The sequence below is a fragment of the Opisthorchis viverrini genome, assembly GCF_000715545.1.
Source record: "Opisthorchis viverrini unplaced genomic scaffold opera_v5_104, whole genome shotgun sequence".
Classification (NCBI taxonomy): Eukaryota; Metazoa; Platyhelminthes; class Trematoda; order Opisthorchiida; family Opisthorchiidae; genus Opisthorchis; species Opisthorchis viverrini.
Window position 1 is genome coordinate 81,532 of NW_008751762.1, and position 18,581 is coordinate 100,112.

The window sequence follows — 18,581 nt, forward strand, 5'->3', positions numbered from 1 at the left end:
TTTTTTCATCCGTTAAGGTATTCAAAGTCGGCGGTGTTTATTCACCTGCAGATTTAGTTCACTTAAACAAATCGCCATAGTAAAGGATTTTCAATAATACAGGAGCATGTACCTTATACATAGACATTCTACACTATGAAGTGGTAAGTCTGAAAATGCCGTAGATTTCGAGAAATCAATCTCATTGTGCGAATAGCCAGCGGCGCTTCAACTCAACACCAGAGGTATCGTTTGAACACCCGCGGAGTTCGAGACACCAGTGGGGTCGTTATGACCAAACATTCCTGCCATCTAAAAGTTTGCACATTATCTATCCATATCAATACACCCGATGGAAGGCAATTGATACAGTAATCTGTAATTTCGTTTCTCTCTTTACTCGCCGATTTGCCACGTGCAAGTTACCTAAACAATGAGCCGAAAATTCAGCAATGCGGCTGACTCATTTCTGTAGCTCACCCGCCAAACAAATAGCGTATCTTTAATGTTACTCTCCTTGCAGCGTTGGTTGATTTGTTTTGATCAGCACCATTTCGTTTTTGTGACACCTCTTGGTTTTTTGTTGCCCCCCGGGTTCGTCCATTAAACAGTATCTAACTAATAGCTGGCTACTGACATGTAGGTTCGCAATTTATCTATTACTCCTGACATGATGACTACATTGACATCATGCAAATAGCGTATCAGGACCCATTCTGACAGGCATCCCTTTGCCCAGCAGGGTTGAAAGTCTTCAGATCTGAAATAGCGCTCATGGATCAACAGCACATCTGGGCAATTAACCTCCGCCAGTGGCTGGTAAATATTTGAAATTGATGAGGCTTCGAGCAAAACGAGGAATCAATCTTGTGATAGCCAGGAACGACTCGTCCTCACGTGTAGGGTGTAATTATGTCGGGTCGCTTTTCTATATAGTGCGTCTTCTCAGTCACTGCAAGGTAGTAACATCAGTTTTCCACCAGAGCAACGGCTGGCATGTTGGATTGCGCCGTAGTAAATGATCCCAACTCTTTAAAAACCGGTCATTTCCAGCACTAAGTCAAGCCCCTTCGAGTTACGCACAAAACCAGAAAAGTCAAATCGTTCAAATGGCGGGTTAATAACGAATGTGCTACTGTCAAAAAATAAAGTAATAAAATCATACAAACATGGGATTACAAAGGCTTTTTCTAACACGATTCCGAATTCCGCTGTAAACCAAGTGGCCACAAGATGTCCAAACCTACGCGTTGATTCAAGCAACATCTATTATGGTAAGGTAAACGAGCGGTTTACATTCGGGTTCAAAACAAGAAAACCGAAAACCGAAACACTAAAAGTTGAAATACCGTTGTACGCAATGCAAATAGATGAAAGAGGGCCATGCCGCTTTCGAAAACATTTCATTTCCCTGTTCTACGAACTCGCTCCTTCGCATGCAAGAACGTCGTTTACGAGGATGCTGGAAGTGCCTCGACCTCATGCGCCTCCCTCAATCCACAGCATGCGTCTATGTCGGGTGGGCATCCAGTTGTCTTCTGCCCCGTCCAGCAGCCAGATGCGAGGTAGATTATGGACAACATTACCCGAGACACTATTTGCTATGACTTTTTGAATACGTTCATCACTTTCTGGCTTAGCCTACAATATGACGCCTTTCTCCAAACATCTAAGAAATGGGATTTTTCAGCTGAAAAATCCTCAGCCTCCAACTTAAAAACATGGACGGTTTTGCGTCCATTTGTGTCAAACTGTGAAAGCGGTATGTATATATTCAATCGTTGACGCCAAAAGGTACCAATCAGTACTCGCATCTATCGGGTATATCTGCTGTGTGTATTGGTAACATCAACCGGCAAATCAAACCATTCCAGCAATAATGGCAATTGACTCGAGGTCAGCAGGTCCAACAATTCTGGATCATCTTAGACGGCCCCAAATGCACGGTTATCTAAAGTGCGCTCCAGGTCAGGCCACCGGCGGGACTCCGTACTCAGCACTCGAAAAAGATATGACGCTCACACTCCTTCAGAGTATCTGCTATGAGGTAGATTAAAGTGCTGCTTGACCATCTGTGCCAGGATCTTCTTATCATGGTGTCGCAATTAAGCGGTTTGAGAAACTGCCAAAGTTCTGGTTAGGCTCCAGCGAAATTTCGTCCCCGGTCTCTACATTTCCTTCGGCAAACGGGGTGGTGACCGAAATGGGAATTTGCCATAAAAAGGAGTCCGTCGATAAGGAATAAGGTCGCTTGGTTTGAGGGGCGCCAGATAAAAACAAGTGAATTTACACAAGGAAATATGACTTTCCCATTTATCCTTCAGATTCATTGTAGTGTCCACCCAAGCTATGTATCACTGGATGTCGGCTGGAAAGTGTGATTGGATGTCTGTGGGATCAGGACACAACATTATTTTGTGGCCTTCTCCAGAAGTACCAGATAAAGTTCAAGTAATGATTTGACCGACTTTAGATCCTGTGTCTCACTGGAACATGATTCTCCTGGGAATGATTTATATAAATCCTGAAAGACGTGTTGTTATGCGCACTCCCATATTTACTGTTCTGCTACTCTAAATTCTTCAGGCCATGGAGCGCTGATTTAGACCGCGCACCTCTCTTCTTTGTTCGGCTTTAAGCGGAGGTCCGCTGTGAATTACGCCATCTACACCATGGCTCGTTTCAGTCCAGTCTGTAAAAAATGGTAGGAGACAACTTGTCAAATACTCATTCTCCTTCGAAACGTTGTGCTAGTTGTCTTCGAGGCCAGATATATTGTCGGCCAGGTGGTCAACAACTACTTTCGGCCACTTGTGGATTGAGATTTGTAGAAATCTATGGACACGCAACCAGACGTCTGGAACTCCGTAAGGCTACATGTGACTTCCCTCTTAGAGCCTTAAAACCACCACCGTGACCTCGACGGTTGAGAGACACGAACCTCTGCCAATGGAGCATCCGGATCTTTGCGAAGAAAAGATCCACGCACTTCCAGTTTGAGTCACAAAATATTCTGTCTTGGCCTCCTAGATTTTTAGATGTATTACATTGCCACTATTCTCGTGACTCTGCTGCCAACATCTCACCGCTGTCGTCCTCCATTCTTTCTTCTGAATCAGTCATCTCATCTTCATCATTTTCTTTCCAATCATCCCCCTGACAGAGTTTTACTTCTTCAGAACATCTTCATTTAATCTATTCCAGATTTCCATGGTAGTTGAACTACGTCATCTGACTCACCGCTGCAACTATCGTCTTCCTTTTCAGAACCAATCCAAACTGGGGAGGAAGACTCAGAATTTTCTGATAGCTTATGCATTGCGGGGTTCAATTCACGTTACTATTATGTCCCGATGTAGTTTCCGTGCGAATTTTTACAAAAGCGAATTCCCTATATGTCACCAGGCTGCCGTAGCAACGCACTTCCTGATGGTTGATTGGGCCGTGGCAGCAAGGGGCAGCCCGATAATTGAGAGCCATTCGCGTACACTTTCATGTCTCCGGTTCAAACTGATTTTAGCGTCTGGAGATAGGCCAAGAGCAAGTCAGACTCCAAGTTGTCAAAGAGAAGGCGCCTCATTACATGCACGTTTCCTTTAACATCAGCGGGAGTACTCACTAACGGTACATATTGCAATAATTGCTTCCGCACGCCGGCGGCCTTTGGCAGTGTGGTTTCGTAAGCAAATTCGAGTGGATGTCTCGCCTCCTCAAAGTAATAATGCAGAGGGAACAATAATTTATTACTAGTGCCAAATAGTAGAAAGGCTTCGTTCGAATCAGAAAAGTTCATAAATTTCAAAAATGTCACAGAACTACCGTAGGACCTATTCATGTCTGTTTTTTGCAGGCAAGCAGTAAGTACCGTGGTGAGTTGGTAAACATGCGAGCCGCCCATTTCACGCTCCGCAGTCTGAATGCCGGCTGCAATTTTTTTCTCTGCGCAAACTAACAGAGGGCTGTGGGCGTTGCGCTTCTTCGCGGTTGACTTTTGAAATAGACTACTGGATATCTTGTCGACGGGATAACAACCCAGATTCACACCAGTCTGGTGTCACCCTTTTGTCAGCAGAGGATCCTAAATTCAACAGCGTTTCATTTCGCGGAGCTAAGCTTCGTTTTCTAATATCCAACTCTTTCATCTTTACCGCGATCTCTTCCTCCGGTATCCCAGTTTTTAACCTAGTTCTGACAGGAACTCTACCCGTATGCCTGCTTGACCTAAGATTATCAACCATTTTTGGCCTAGGTGGAGAGTGTCGAGATAAATGAGCCGAGGAATAGAAGCGTAGCTAGCAACAAATACATCAGAGGTATCAATGACTAAATTATCGAGTCCATAGTTTGACAAACTATGAAGTAATACGCCACTTCAATTCAGCGTCGCATTTGTTCCAAAAGGTCAAAATTTTTATTTCTGACGGACATCCTGGATCCAAAGGATACCAATGATTTGAGTGTAACAGGTTTACGAACTGTTACTCCCTAACGGGACCCCGAAGACCACACCTTCTCGAGACAAGATCGTCACAAGATAAGGAAATATACCCGTTGATTTAGACAGTATGTTCAAAAAGAGGGTCAGTGAGTGGGTTTGGTCCAAAACAAGGAAAGCGGTGGTGGCCAAAACTGAAACACAATGACGGGGAATCACCTTGTACACAGAATGAATGGGACAAAAGATTAAACACCGATTAGTTATCATATTACTGCCCACCCGAAATTTCCGCTACGAAGGCTGTCTTCAGACGTGACCACGAGCAGCAAGGCGAACAAGATCATCACCGCACCACGTTCACCCGCGACACCAGTCTGGCCTGGACGTGGTCCCCATGAAGTCAACAAAGCCAGATGATAACACTGTCTTAACCCACGTGATCCTGCTTTGGTCTGTGATGACCTTGGTACCTCCAAATTCAATGGAGACTGACTCAGAGCCATGTCGAAAGCCGGCTAAGGCTTTTTTTTAATCAATTCGTTGGTAGATGACCAGTGGTATGGATGGAAGTCTAGGGGCGCTGGGCTACATGTCGCAAACGCTAAACACCTTAAGTCTAAAAATATTTCGGCGCAAATTCGAGCACCGAAAACAGCCTGAAATCTCAGCCACCTTCGGGGCACACCGCTGGGAACCGTCACTCGTCTCATATGGGTGGTTACAAATGTTCGACCATTCAGAGATCTCCATGAAGTCGTGCCATCAAGGATCCCAAATTCTGACCAATCACCTGCGGCTTTAGCTTATTGGTCGCTGCGATGCTTAATCGCGAGCGCTGAGGTGACTTCGGTTTTGGATTCTGGACAACACCCCCCTCGATGTTTGTTGACGTAGCTCCGATATATGAAAATCACGGTCCTCTGGCATGAGTTCCCACGTCATACACCGTATACCTCTCGATCGCTTCCTTTGAGCACAGGGATGGGCGAGAAGACCTCTACGAGGCAGACGGTTTTCTGGCACGTGAAATACATTTTCTACCAACGTAACCAATGAAGCGTGAATAATTCATCCACCGATGGAGTGTTCTTCCTTCCTAGGACTAGCTGGCCTACATCAGCATTACTAATCCAATATCCCCAACTGACCCGACTAATGAATGCTTCGGAGACACCGATGGTCAAACAGATCAATTTCGTACGTTCTTTGTGCGTAGAAGCTACGATCTGATCCATAAGGCAGCATAAATCACACTGTCACAATTGACAGACGAACCGACGTAACGTTGGCGACTTACATGTCGGGTTTTGGCGAAAGCTGCCTTGGCTTTTCCTATTCAAGCTGTGATCTTATCTCCAGCCAGTCCACACAAACCTGTGCAGCTGCCCAGGTAGACAAATTTATCTACCACGTCGATTGGCTTGTCTTCAGGTGTGAGGTTTTCGTTTGATCCCATCCAGCGTTGTAGCAGCACTGCACTTTGCACTTTGTGTAAAGCACATGCCCAACTGTGTGGCAGAGTTATGTAGTTTACCTAAAATCATTTGCATTTGGGAGGATCTGAACTAAAGACATCAATGTGGTCCGCATACTCACTGTCTGCTGGGAAAATTCCTGGAAGTATTTTGGCCCCCGAGGTTTCAGCCGCAGGCAGAGTAATTACAAGCATCGCATCAACAGTAAATTTGAAATGGAAAGGCGAGAGAGTACAGCCTCTTGGTGAACCTGCGCGGAAGCCTGCCGTACACTCGTAGCCCTTTATAGGATAGGAGTGACACTTATCATGAATTTGTCTCAAGGTAAAGATATGGTCGGTGAGTCCTACGCCATGGTGAAACCTAACCTGATCCTATCGAATCTGCCTCACGGTAATCTAGCAACGTACGCAAAATAATGCTTGAGAGTACCTTAGATGAGACGGATACCGTGCTGATACCACGATGATTTTCGCATGATGTTCTCGCGCCGTTTTTGAGAGATGGGACGACGGTCGTGGATCTCCATTCGGCTGATATCCTATTTTGGTCCCGGGTCTTCCGCAGTATGGTTAAGCTGTTCAACAGGACCACACCACCTTCCTTGAAAAGTGCGGGTTGCAGACCATACGCGCCATGTGCCTTACCGCAATGAAGGGTTGATTTTACCTGCTGGATTTGTTTTTTTTTACGGCGGACTAGCATCGATGTTCCATTCAGGCTAACTGGGTTCTTCTAGCGGTTGTCGAAGGGGACCAGTTGAAATGTTGTTGGAAGAGCTCATTCCATCGTTCAATGCTCACATTGCTTTACTGACACCTGTGTTCTTTTGACCATTTGACTGAATCAGCTGAAATAAGATGTGGCTATTGCCTGCAGCGAAAGTCTTCTCCACTTCCTGGGTCATCGGAATCCACCACCTTCATTCTTCATGGTCTTTATTATCCGGTGTTTGGGAGATCTGCCCGCACCATCACATTTGCTAGTTGCAGTAATGGCCCTTGTGGCAGCAATACGATCTGCTGATCTCCATGATATCCGATGTTCATTTTGTCGAACCAGGTAGTTTGGACAAACGGTTCTGAAAGTTGGGGGCGTGGCTTCTTTAACTCGCTTTCATCCAACCTTCAAACAATCTTCGTCTTCTATAGAGGAGAATGTCGGTAGCTCAGGTAGCATAGATGGTCGTTGGCTTGTTCGCTGAGCTGGGCAATTTGGTTGCAAACGTGGTTGTGCACAACCACGAACCCACCGCCACGCACAACTACGCACTGATGATGTCACCTCGACTGGTGATGAAGAGTAAACGTTGCACCCAAATTGCCCAGCTCAGCGAACAACCAACGACAATCTTCGTCATACGAATGACTGCGTTTCTAGTAGCTTTCTGGCCAGATCAGCTCGTTACTTTTGAACTACTCAATGAAGCTGCTCTGCTTTGGCACATCTAATGCTGACGGAAAGCAAAGTGATAACTGGGCTCGCACATTGGCACCCCAGAAGGAACGGCAATCTTTTATTAAGACCCTCCGTCGGCAACTGATAGCCATGTGGTCCGATTTAGTTCATGACAGTCTTGCGGTTGGTGACCTCCAAGTAACTCGATGTGTGGATTTGTGTCGGGCGCCTGCACTGGCCCAGAAAAGAGGATGATCTGCACATAGCTGGAGAAGTCGCTCCCCATTATCCATAAACTGAGCATCGACTCTATAGTTGCCATCGAATGTGCTCCTCCCGGACATAATCGCTCAACTTGAGAATTCCTATCGCCCGCCAGAATTACTCCATCCGTTCTTCTTGCTAACCGGTGCAGTCGTGATTGATCTTGACAAAACCCGTCCTTCTCAGTCCCAGCACTGCAGTTTGTCGGGGCGTATGCTGATACGACAAATAACCGCAGTTTACCGCATCACCTACATTGATCTTCACTGAGCCAGACAAGCGCACAGCACAAAGACGCCTTTACTGGGATCCAGTCCAATAAGGCGTTTTCAGCTTCGGGACTGGGTGCAAGTTCCACACCATAGATACCACGGTCACACTGCAATGTTAGGTGGGTGAGGAGGGAATGTGGGAAAAGGCCGGTGAGTGAAGAACTTCAAGGTTGCCCACGTCAAAGAAGAGGGTTTAGTTGAGCATTTGAACCCACAGGGCAGTAGGAGGATGTAGGGTTCTGTCCTGGGACCCTGTCCTTAGCCTCTGACTCAAAAGTCTGTACCGCGATACAGCGGTTGTTGGGGGGTTTTCTTGAGGGACCCTCCCCGGAGCCAATGATTCAATAGTCTGACCTATTTGGCTGTAGGGGGCCGTCCTGGCCCAAGGACGCAAGGAATAGGGCATTACTTTCTCACCCCTGGTGCGGCTGTGTACTGCTGGTACCTTTTGAGCAGCACCGGCCTCTTTGGTTTTAAAGGTATTCCGACCGTATTGAATAATGCGCCGGCAGTCACTAGCAACCGTTGGGCAATCGGAGTGTGCGGTTCTTGAGGCTGACCTTTTCTAATCCGTCCTGTGGGCAAAGGTAGCATAACTGCTCCCGTAAATGTAGGCATACTGGTCTCCTGGGAGAAACGCCTTACCGCCTTCACACTCCCATCGCGGAGGCCTCCAGATCGCGTTGTAATACGATTCCCCCCAGTTCGGGGGCTCACCGTTCTTCGTCGGCGTTGTGACTTGTTTCTTCCAGTTAACTTTACTGGCATGTTTGAACCTTTAAAAGCTGAGTTTCAGCCAACATAGCCCACAGGATCATCGTGGTACGAAGGCCCGAGCACCACGACAAGGTAGCAGCCTTAGGTCAAGAAGAACAATGTCCACGACCTTTTCGATTTAAACTCATATTCTATTTTACCAAGCTTCAGCTACCCACAGCAGCAAATTGTCGATCAATCAACTTTTATTCGTCCCGGTTTGCGTACCTTTCATGAAGTCCTTCAATTCCTTCTTTAACACGCCCTCCACTGGGGCATGTCCTGGACTGTAACTAATTTTGCTTCCTGCCGCGCTATAATTTTATAGGATGGAATCAAGAGATCTGAAGATTTGCGAAGGATGAGGCTCAGTGACTGTGATACACACGTCCTTTATCTATTCTTCCAAGCTCTTTTGGAGTTCCGTTTGGGTCGTGTATTTGCAACTTTTACGCGCTGGACGGGTCCATTGCAGTTGGGCATGATAGTCGTATACCCGATAACCATTCTGAGGGACTTCCGCACCGCAAATGGTACCATAGTCCATGAAATTCACTTGGGTTATCTTCAGTCACAACGTATTTCACAGCTTTTCCATTTCCACTGTAAAGGTTTCACTTGAGATATGGAAGTCTCCTGTGATGTAGTAACGGACCCTGCTACTTCATGGGTTTTTTGTCATATTGTAACACAACTTAATGGTTAGAGCGCGAATTTGCTAACCGGATGGTCTGTGGTTCGAACGTGACCTCTGCATCTCGGCAACCCCTGTCTAGGTTTGGGCAACCTGGCAGTATCTCAGCCCTCGTGCTTCCTTTGGATGGCATGGCAGCTAGGCGCTGAGAGTGTTACAGCTGAATGATTTTACACAACTTCCGTCCACATGAAACCAGCAGCCAATCAAGGCACTTGATGACCCAACGAAGGAGCGAATCTCTATGGGGATGACAAATGTCCTACGAAACCGGAGAGGGGGCAAATGATTCTAGTTAGATATGGAGTACCTGAATGCGAAAAACTAGTACACAAACGTACCGTTTGCGAGAAATTATTTCATATTGCACGTACCAAGCTCCTAACTGGCGATTTTCGTGAACCCATGACAAAAGTGCTTACCTCATTTTCCTGGGTAGCTTTCATGAACAGGCCTCTCGTTGTTGGAGTTATAGTTTAAGTTAAGCACTTCTAGAGACAACTGTGTACCTGGAGCGATATGACATCGAACTTATTCTTTACTTTCCGCGGCATTCAAGTCACCTAAGCGACCCAGAATAACTGGCAGCCCCGCACTATCGGGTTTGTTACCTAATCAACCTCTGAGCTCAGTGCCCACTCATTCGAAATAAATATCCCCATCTGAATGGATAGCTGCTCCCTATTGATGTGTATACACAGCTCAGACAGCTTTCCCTAGATTTTTCAAATCACAACCTATCAAAGCTGACAGAAGTCATTTGCTTCTGATGTACGAAAGCCATCACTTGCCGAGTGCCTGATACAAGCAACGAATGGTGGGACATTATCTGTCCACGTCTGTCAGCACTAAACCGATAACCCCGACCAGGCTCATTCCGAGACTTGACTTACTACACCTCGTGAAGCCGTAGCTCAAGGATTTCATGGAACCCACCATAGAGTTGAGTGCTCTCCTACTCACTGCTAATTCCAGAGTCTACGCCCCACCGAGTGGACGTGTCAAGAGAAAAAATGGGAATGCTGCTGAGACCAGGGCGGAGCGGAATGAACTCCTAATTTTCGTTATCTCTGGGCTGAACAATTCCAACAACCTAGTACACTACAAACATGGCTACAGCAAGGGTTAGTGATCTAAACTGCTATTCAACATCATCGACTATAGTGCCCAGGTTTCTAATGTATGCCTACTATTGCGGCAATGAACCACACATCCTGAAAGTCACTGATTGGCGAACTGAAAACCTTCACACTCGAATCCTGGTATAAGCATGACTCAACTAGTTAGATCGCAAATTTACTGACCTAAAGGTCTGTGGTTTGAATCGACCTCTGCCTCCCGATTCTCCTATCTAGGCTTGGGCAACCTGGAAGTATCCGTACCTTCGTGCTATCTTCGGGTGGCATGGCAACTAGGCACCGAAAGGGTGTTACAACTGAAATATTTTGATTTTCCGAAACTGTTGGAGTAAACGCATGGGAAGGTTACCAAGCCTTCAGGGGAACTCTATCATCTGTTTCATATGGCACAACTTACAACAATCAAACTCGTTTGGATGCCGGAGGCCGAGAGGGCGGTCCTACTCTGTGACTGTGTAACTTGGTCTCCCAGATCTGATCATCTCAAACCCATTCAGGCGTCTTATCACTGATGTCTTCGTAGTATAGATGGCATTATTGAAGCACTTGCGTAATGAAAAGGTCTGCAAACGGGTAATATGCAATCAGTGGGAATAGTCCGAGTGACAGATTAAGCTCGTTAATTTAAGGTGGGTGGGGGGTTTATCGTGCCTCCGGACTGCCTAGCTAACACCTGCCGGTCGTTGTGTGCTGGAATCTTATTGATTAAGGTTTGTGAAGTGTGTTTGGTTAATCCTGCTGATGAGTTCTTGCCCCAATATAGTGCACAGATATGCCTAATTCAATGATTTGGAAGGTGTGGACACCTCACTCCTGACCACCCTCCACCGGAACGTGGAGGCTTATGCTATAAGTTCTCACTTCTGTCCTCTTTTTCACCTTTCGCCATAGCATTACTCCTCCATGTCTGTATGCAGTTGAACACCAGTCACTACTGCTGATGTATTAATACCCATGATCATGATAGTCGAGGCTGCTCGATGACCTTTGTTTTACACTCCAAATCCCCAACAGCCGTATTCACCCCTACAGAAATCTCTAACTCGCGACCTCACGATTACACCGCAGTAGTCAACTGGGTTCCAGACGCTGTCCCCTATAACTCCGCATCTTCCATGGATCTGAGCGGCAGCACTGGGGGCTTCAAAACTCCACTTCACCTTTCGGCATTACTCCTCCATGTCTGTATGCAGTTGAACACCAGTCACTACTGCTGATGTATTAATACCCATGATCATGATAGTCGAGGCTGCTCGATGACCTTTGTTTTACACTCCAAATCCCCAACAGCCGTATTCACCCCTACAGAAATCTCTAACTCGCGACCTCACGATTACACCGCAGTAGTCAACTGGGTTCCAGACGCTGTCCCCTATAACTCCGCATCTTCCATGGATCTGAGCGGCAGCACTGGGGGCTTCAAAACTCCACTGCCGTAACTCCCGGCCCTAAACACATTACACTCTGTGGGGTGCAAGAAGCTCAAACTTTGAAAGTCTCGCAACTGGCTAACTAACAATCCAAAGTTTCATAATTTACGTGGTAGAATGTGGGAAAACTAATTCGAATTCCTTACATAACCAACCGGATCGGTGTGCCCTACTGATGGCTCATAGTTGTCACGTCTTGTGGGTTGAATTGAACTGTTGAGGTGAAAGTTGCGTACGAAAGGTGGTTTGGTGGCCCGGACTTTTCTGAGATCTCATCAAACGCATACGAACATGGCTGGTCAGTGATAGCCGTTGTTTGGCTTGGTCTGTACAACGGTGGTTATAGACATTGGTTGCTCGTTGTGAACTGTATCCTGGAATGTTTTAGACCACGTGCCCAAAGTTAAGTTATCACATGCAAAATGAATTTGAAATAGTGAAAATCAGTGGACAGTCAAGCAACACAAAGGTTTCCGTTGGCACACCACTTCAGCACCCGGGACGTTTGGGTGGTAAGGTTTCTCCAAACGACCATTGTTGTCGTTCGAAGAACAGGGAAACCCTGTGGGACCCCCCACGTGGACCTTAGTGTGAAAAATGCATAGGTCTTATTCCTGTTTATAAATCCTGGATCGGTATCTCCTTCTTATGACACCATGAGGTCCCGGAACATCGGATTTACCACGCGGTTGCTATCACAACTCATTTAATACGTGCGCGCCATCCAACCTGTGTTGTCCATTGCCAGGGCCAGTCACGTATCCATTGTTTAGCTCCCAGGCCACTTGAAATGTTTCTCCAGCGGTCCACACTCTTCATTGGGTACCTTGTGCATTGCTTCATCTATTGCGGCCGGAAAAGGGTAATCTCGTTTGTTTTCGGAAACATTCTCTCTGCGGAAGTGACTTCTTGAGGAGCAGCTCTCTCATTATATATATATATATATATATATATATATCGATCCCTGCACAGTTCGACTGTTTGATGAGAACACCGGGTGACACCAAAAACATTCTCTCTTTGTACAAATTCCAGGTTCCGTATTACATTCAGTTTTACCGTTTCGCCAGCATGTCTGTTCAGTCGCTTGTAACGAAGAAGCGAAAGGAGTTTATAGGTCTTCCGGCCCCTCTCGGGTATGCTGCTGGTATCGGCCGTGGTGCTATTGCCTTTACAACCCGATCGGATATTGGGCCTGCCCGTGAAGCTAATGATGTGTCTGATGAAAGACATGTGGCTCCGTCAAAACGTCGCAAGGAACAGGAACAAGAAGAAGAAGAGGATTTGAATGAATCTAACTATGACGAAGTAAGTAGTTTATCCGTTTAAGTACGCCTTGATTGCCTTACCTGCTTCTGCGAAACGGATGACTTGTCACTTTTGGCGGGCGCTAATCACTCTTCGTAGTTATCCGAGTGATTGTGTACTGAAACGCTGTGGGGGCTACCTTGTTGGTGCGGCTAACACTAGCAAGGTGTTGAGCAGCACTACTGGTGTGTACTGATTTATACTCTTGGGTGAACGTTTGAAGGCGATGCCTACCGCGACTGTGTGGCTCAGTCTTTGGTGGCGTTTAACATTGTTTGCTACCACAGTGACCTCCGAGGTGCTCAGTTTCTAACCCATGATTTCAAGTTCTTCTGAACTTAAGCCCCCACACGCAAATTGGGTATAGCACTTCATTTTTATTTCTAGCTGTCCAGTCAAAACTACCGACCTTTAAATGGGCCAATGTGCTTAGGTACGATTATCACATTGCAGTGTATTGTATTGGGTTAATCAGCCTACTTCACCTTTGCGTCCGCTCCGCCTTTTATGCAACAGTTTTCAGGCATCCTTATGGGAACGAGTAATTTTTGGGTATATTTTGAAAGGCAGATTTATTCATTCAATATTATGCACCCGTTTTCACTGAAATGATAGAACTGGAAAACGATCGCCACATTTATTCCTGATCAATAATATCTGTTGTTTTGTCTAATTAGTTCACTGGTTATGGCGGAAGTTTGTGTTCAAAAGACCCATACGAAAAGGATGATCAGGAGGCCGATGCGATCTACGCTTCAATCGATGATCGCATGGATGAACGCAGGAAGGAATATCGTGAGAAACGCTTTCGCGAAGAGATTGAGCGTTATCGCCGGGAGCGACCCAAAATACAACAGCAATTCATGGACCTCAAACGGGATTTGGCGAATGTGTCCGAGAGCGAATGGAACAGTATTCCCGAGGTGGGAGACGCTAGAAATCGGAAACAGCGAAATCCAAGATACGAACGATTTACTCCAGTACCAGACAGCATACTTGCCAAAGGGGTAGCAGAGGGCCAGGTATGTTTCATTTTTTGAATCACCCCACGTATCATCTGGTGATTGAGAGACTACTGGGCTAATACGCTGCAGGATTTTCGGTCCCAGCAGTCTACTGTACCCACTCATGCACTATGTTAATCGCTTTTGCGAACCTTGGGTTGATATGGCCTCACTGCTGTCCCCGCCCGACTGTTCAGTGAGCCCAGGTTGTCCCAACATTCGAAAATATTGTGCCCTTTGTCCCAGTACATCACCACGTTTGATGTCAGGAGAAAAATGCACCAATCACATCCACCATATTTAGACTGGAACTTTCTCTGGTTTTGATTTGGTTTATTCCGGGGGGTTTTTCGCAGCCTTCAGTTATCGATCCAGCTTCTGTTTTTGCGTGCACCATATCCATGATAAGATCAAGATTATTTGCCCCACTATTATTGAACCCATTAGGCTCGGGCACTTTCTGACCACGGTGTATTTTATGCCCGGTCAAATCTTCAATACTTGAGATAGTCACTATTCTGTTGTCAATAGTTGTTTTCCAAGACTTTGTTACAATTCCCTGGCTAGTTACTCTGGAGAGCTCGCGCATTAGGGGTGTCAAGACAATGCAGCTGGACTGGAACTCGGGAAACTAAAAATTCACCGGGAATTTACCTCTTCGGGTTGCCCTTTTAACGTTTTTTCTAGTTAGGCGAACAACTCTCAATTCACGATATCGATCCGTATGCTTCGGTTGAGAATCCTACCGCCTTCATTCAGTCAAATTGCTCCCTTTAAGGGATCGAAATTGTATTACCTGAGCCCGGCGGACAACTCACTAACGCGCTACACGATCTATGCAGGGATTGTGCTTTCAGCGGAGCTAAACAACACATTAAACCGTCTTATCTACTGATGTTCTATGGGGAAAGTTTTTCATATGAACGAATGTACTGTATGAGCTGGGCGTGAGCTATATTTTTCCGTGACACGTGATCTCAAGATGGATCGGTGACTACGACACGAACTTACTAACCGAAGGGTTTGTCGTCCGAACCCGACCTCTATATCCCAACTGCTGCTACCTATGCGTGGACCATCTGACAGTATTTCAGTCCTGCTTCTTCGGGTGGCATGATAGCTAGGCATCAGAAGGGGTTTTACAGATGAACGGTTATTTCCTCTTCATTTTACTCTAACCTAAACAAAATCAGGTCACTTAACTCACATGTCCGTCTGATCGGTTATCTGAGTGCGCGTATTCGGGGTATCGGATGATGAGCACACTTTCCCCTAACCAAAACAAAAGGTAACTTAATGTACGTCCAGGTAAGCACGCTCGCGGGAGTTACAGTACCGTACAGTTGTTGCAGTAATCCAAAAGTGAAAGTATTGTCCACTTCTGAAGCAGTGTGGTATTGTCGCACAGTCCGTCACTTGCCATTTTGAAAGTTAAACCAATCCCTGTATGGTTTCAGAAAGGTTTGGTAAACAACCGATGGATTCATTGTTTCTCCAAGTTTCGATTTTGATACGGAAGTATTGTCAGTCCCAGTGAATAAGTTACCAGGTCAACCGATTTTAAGGCAGATGGAAGACCAGTCGGTGGGATCTCCCAACTAACAGACTTAATCAGTGTTGAATGTTAATCAGCGGTTACTATTGGTTGGCGTGGACGCGTAAGACGAGCGAGTTAGTGAGAAACTGTCGCCAAGTTGAATCGGGTTTGGGGCGTTTTTCTTCTTTTTGAGTATCGTTCACAATTTTTGTGTATGGAGTTAGTAGTCGCTAGGATAATCGGCTCGTAGGGAGATCAGGTGGTTTCAGTTGGCTCGGGCTATATGCTTTAGATACAAATTGTTGGCCACACACTGCCACGTTGGAACTCAGCTTATCTAAAATTCGGTCTCTACACACTTGTCGGTTCTTTGCCCCGTATTCTATTCCTGCTGAGATGATTGATGATTACCATCGCCTCGGTAACCACCCGCCGTGGTGTAAATCTTAGTTCTCGCCTCAAGACTTAAATATTTTTCGACTATATTGTGTCCAATGTTCAGCCCGTGTACCACCATTTCGAAGTTTTAACTATCTCCTGACATTCATTTGTGTTTCTCGGTGTTTTGATTATGCACCGCTTGTGCTAACCATTGCCGTTGTGCAGCTACGTGGCCAATTGTCCCATGCAAGACTTCCTGCAATGGTTGAGTACCCAGTCCCAAATCCTGTCAACCCGGGAGATGACTCCTCATTGTACGAACGTTGAGCGTAATCTCCATTCTGAAATACTGTTCTAGTATTACCCATATTCAACATCCTCCTCATGACTTCGTGTTTTGCATGGGATGATTTCTGTTCGGACTCACTTATTAGGTCTTGGTTCTGAGGCTAGTAACCGCTGTGATTGTCGCTTAAGTAAATCCGTCGAATATCCGCTTTCCTGAATTTTCTCTAACCTCAGTTTATGCTCCTGTTCGGCCCTGTGCTTGTACTCCACCAAATATTGCTGAAGCTCTACAAGTGTGTATCGTCTCAGGATATGCCGATAAATAGTTTTTTACGTCATCCGCAGTAGTTTTCAATTTTCCACCATCTTTGTGCGTCATAAAGTCTAGGAAAGGCAGTCACATGCTCAACTCTTTGTGAGGATTCAAGGTGTTTGTATACCAGCAGGATTGGTTGATTTTATGGCACTCGATCCCTACAAACGTGTTATCTACTTAACGCCAAAAAACCCCGATGAGCACTGGAAGCTGGTTGATTTTTTTGTCTAAAATCCCCCTTATACATATTAGGCCGAACCCGGGATACTGGAGATCCCATGGTTAGGCGGAGTAAATAACTGAGTCAAAAGCGAACTGGCCAAAACATATTTCTATGCCCCCCATCTATCTCGTCTACAGATGGTTGTGTCTGTTCTCGTATTATGGGGTCTGCCATAAGCAACACCCTTGCAACCCCCAAAGCGCCCGTCTTAGGAACATTTGCATACGTCGAGTTGATATGAAAAGTAACAAGGACTTCGCCCAACTCCAACTCAGACCCAGCTGGTTCTTTTAGCGAGATACATGTGAGTGATATATGGCGTTGTGACACCTGCTGGAATTCTGGCCAGCTCTTTTGTGGTGACCCTATACCGTCCACCATCTGTTTTATGGGGAAACTTAATTTCTGGATTTTTCATGACGAATGCTTCTCGTTATGTTCCAACGATTTTGCAACAAGCTTCTGTCTGCTTTTCGCTCGTCAAACAGAGCGGACCTTTGTTTTGTATTCAGTACTGGCCCGACCTGTAGTTTGCATCAAAACACCCCTAATGTGGGCTTGACGTTCTGACTTCCTTCCTATGATTTGGTGCTGTGCGCTTTTGCCAGGACAGTTTTAAACCTTTCACTAATATCAGAGCATGGAAATGTCTTGAGTAATAATAAAAACATAAAAAATAAAAATATGTTGAGAGGGGCAGAAAATTTCTTGTTGAGTTCCTGGAGGTTTTTGTTTTTATAGGACCAATTGTGTCCAGTACAGTACTTCCTTGCTACAAGAAACCTCTAGTTAGGCAACAGCCCCAAGATGGTAACGTTTTTGACCCTCTAGATTTTTCCCTAGTGAAAACGAAGCAAGAAGTGCCTTCCAATACCTTCGCATTTACAGGAACATGGTCTGCCGCACGTACTGGGGGTGCGCTGATCTTCCTATCCACCAGCAAAACGCTAGCATTTTGTCATACGCGTCCTTCTTTTTTTCGTAAAGTTTCAGGGTCATGTTTCTTAATAAGATGAGGCCATTCAAGTGAAAATGTGTCCATCTTTGGATCGTTTTTCATGGAACACTGAGAATTGTGACCAAACAAGTAAATAGTTGTTATAACCGCCGTTTCAGTGAATATACACGGCAAAATTTTCTTCACTGGCGCTTGTATAAGTGTAACCTTATGTGATGACAGTGAGCACACTACGGATGAGTCCAACTAGAATTTCACTATGTCACCGTTGCTGACTGGTAGAGATATGTATTTTAGTTCACAAAGTATTGTAAAGTTTGAGGAAGCAACCATTTCTCTCCCCTTTTTTTCACCCAATTCAAAGCGTTGTCCTCCAAACTACAAGAGTACTCAGGTTTAGTATCCAGAGAATGTTTGCTGCCATGTGATTTCTTCAAGAAGAGCCTACACCACTGGCCGTATGGCGAACTGGAACCTTGCTTTGTTTCGAAATAAGACAAACCCTGCACTAATGAAGAACACTAGACTCGTGTGAAAAGCCACCTTTTCGGGATGGTTCAAACGATTTGAGAACAAACTTCGATTACTGCTGTATGACTGCTCTGCCTAGTGGACGCACTGAGTTTTACTTTACGCAATTGAACCTGAAAGTAAAATGATATAAAGTAATAAATAATATAATAATATAATAATATAATATATATAATAATATAATAATATA

At 45.5% G+C, this 18,581-nt stretch overlaps 1 protein-coding gene across 1 annotated transcript in view; it reads left to right on the forward strand.

Annotated features, from left to right (window-relative positions):
- Window positions 1–12,880: 12,880 nt before the first annotated feature.
- T265_05545 (hypothetical protein) overlaps window positions 12,881–18,581 on the forward strand; it is a gene marked incomplete at both ends in the record, with an annotated part of 20,912 nt that continues 15,211 nt past the window's right edge. The window contains 2 exons of the mRNA XM_009170586.1: window positions 12,881–13,153; window positions 13,831–14,175. Coding sequence (XP_009168850.1) covers window positions 12,917–13,153; window positions 13,831–14,175 — 582 coding nt within the window. The remainder of the gene's footprint in view (window positions 13,154–13,830; window positions 14,176–18,581) is intronic.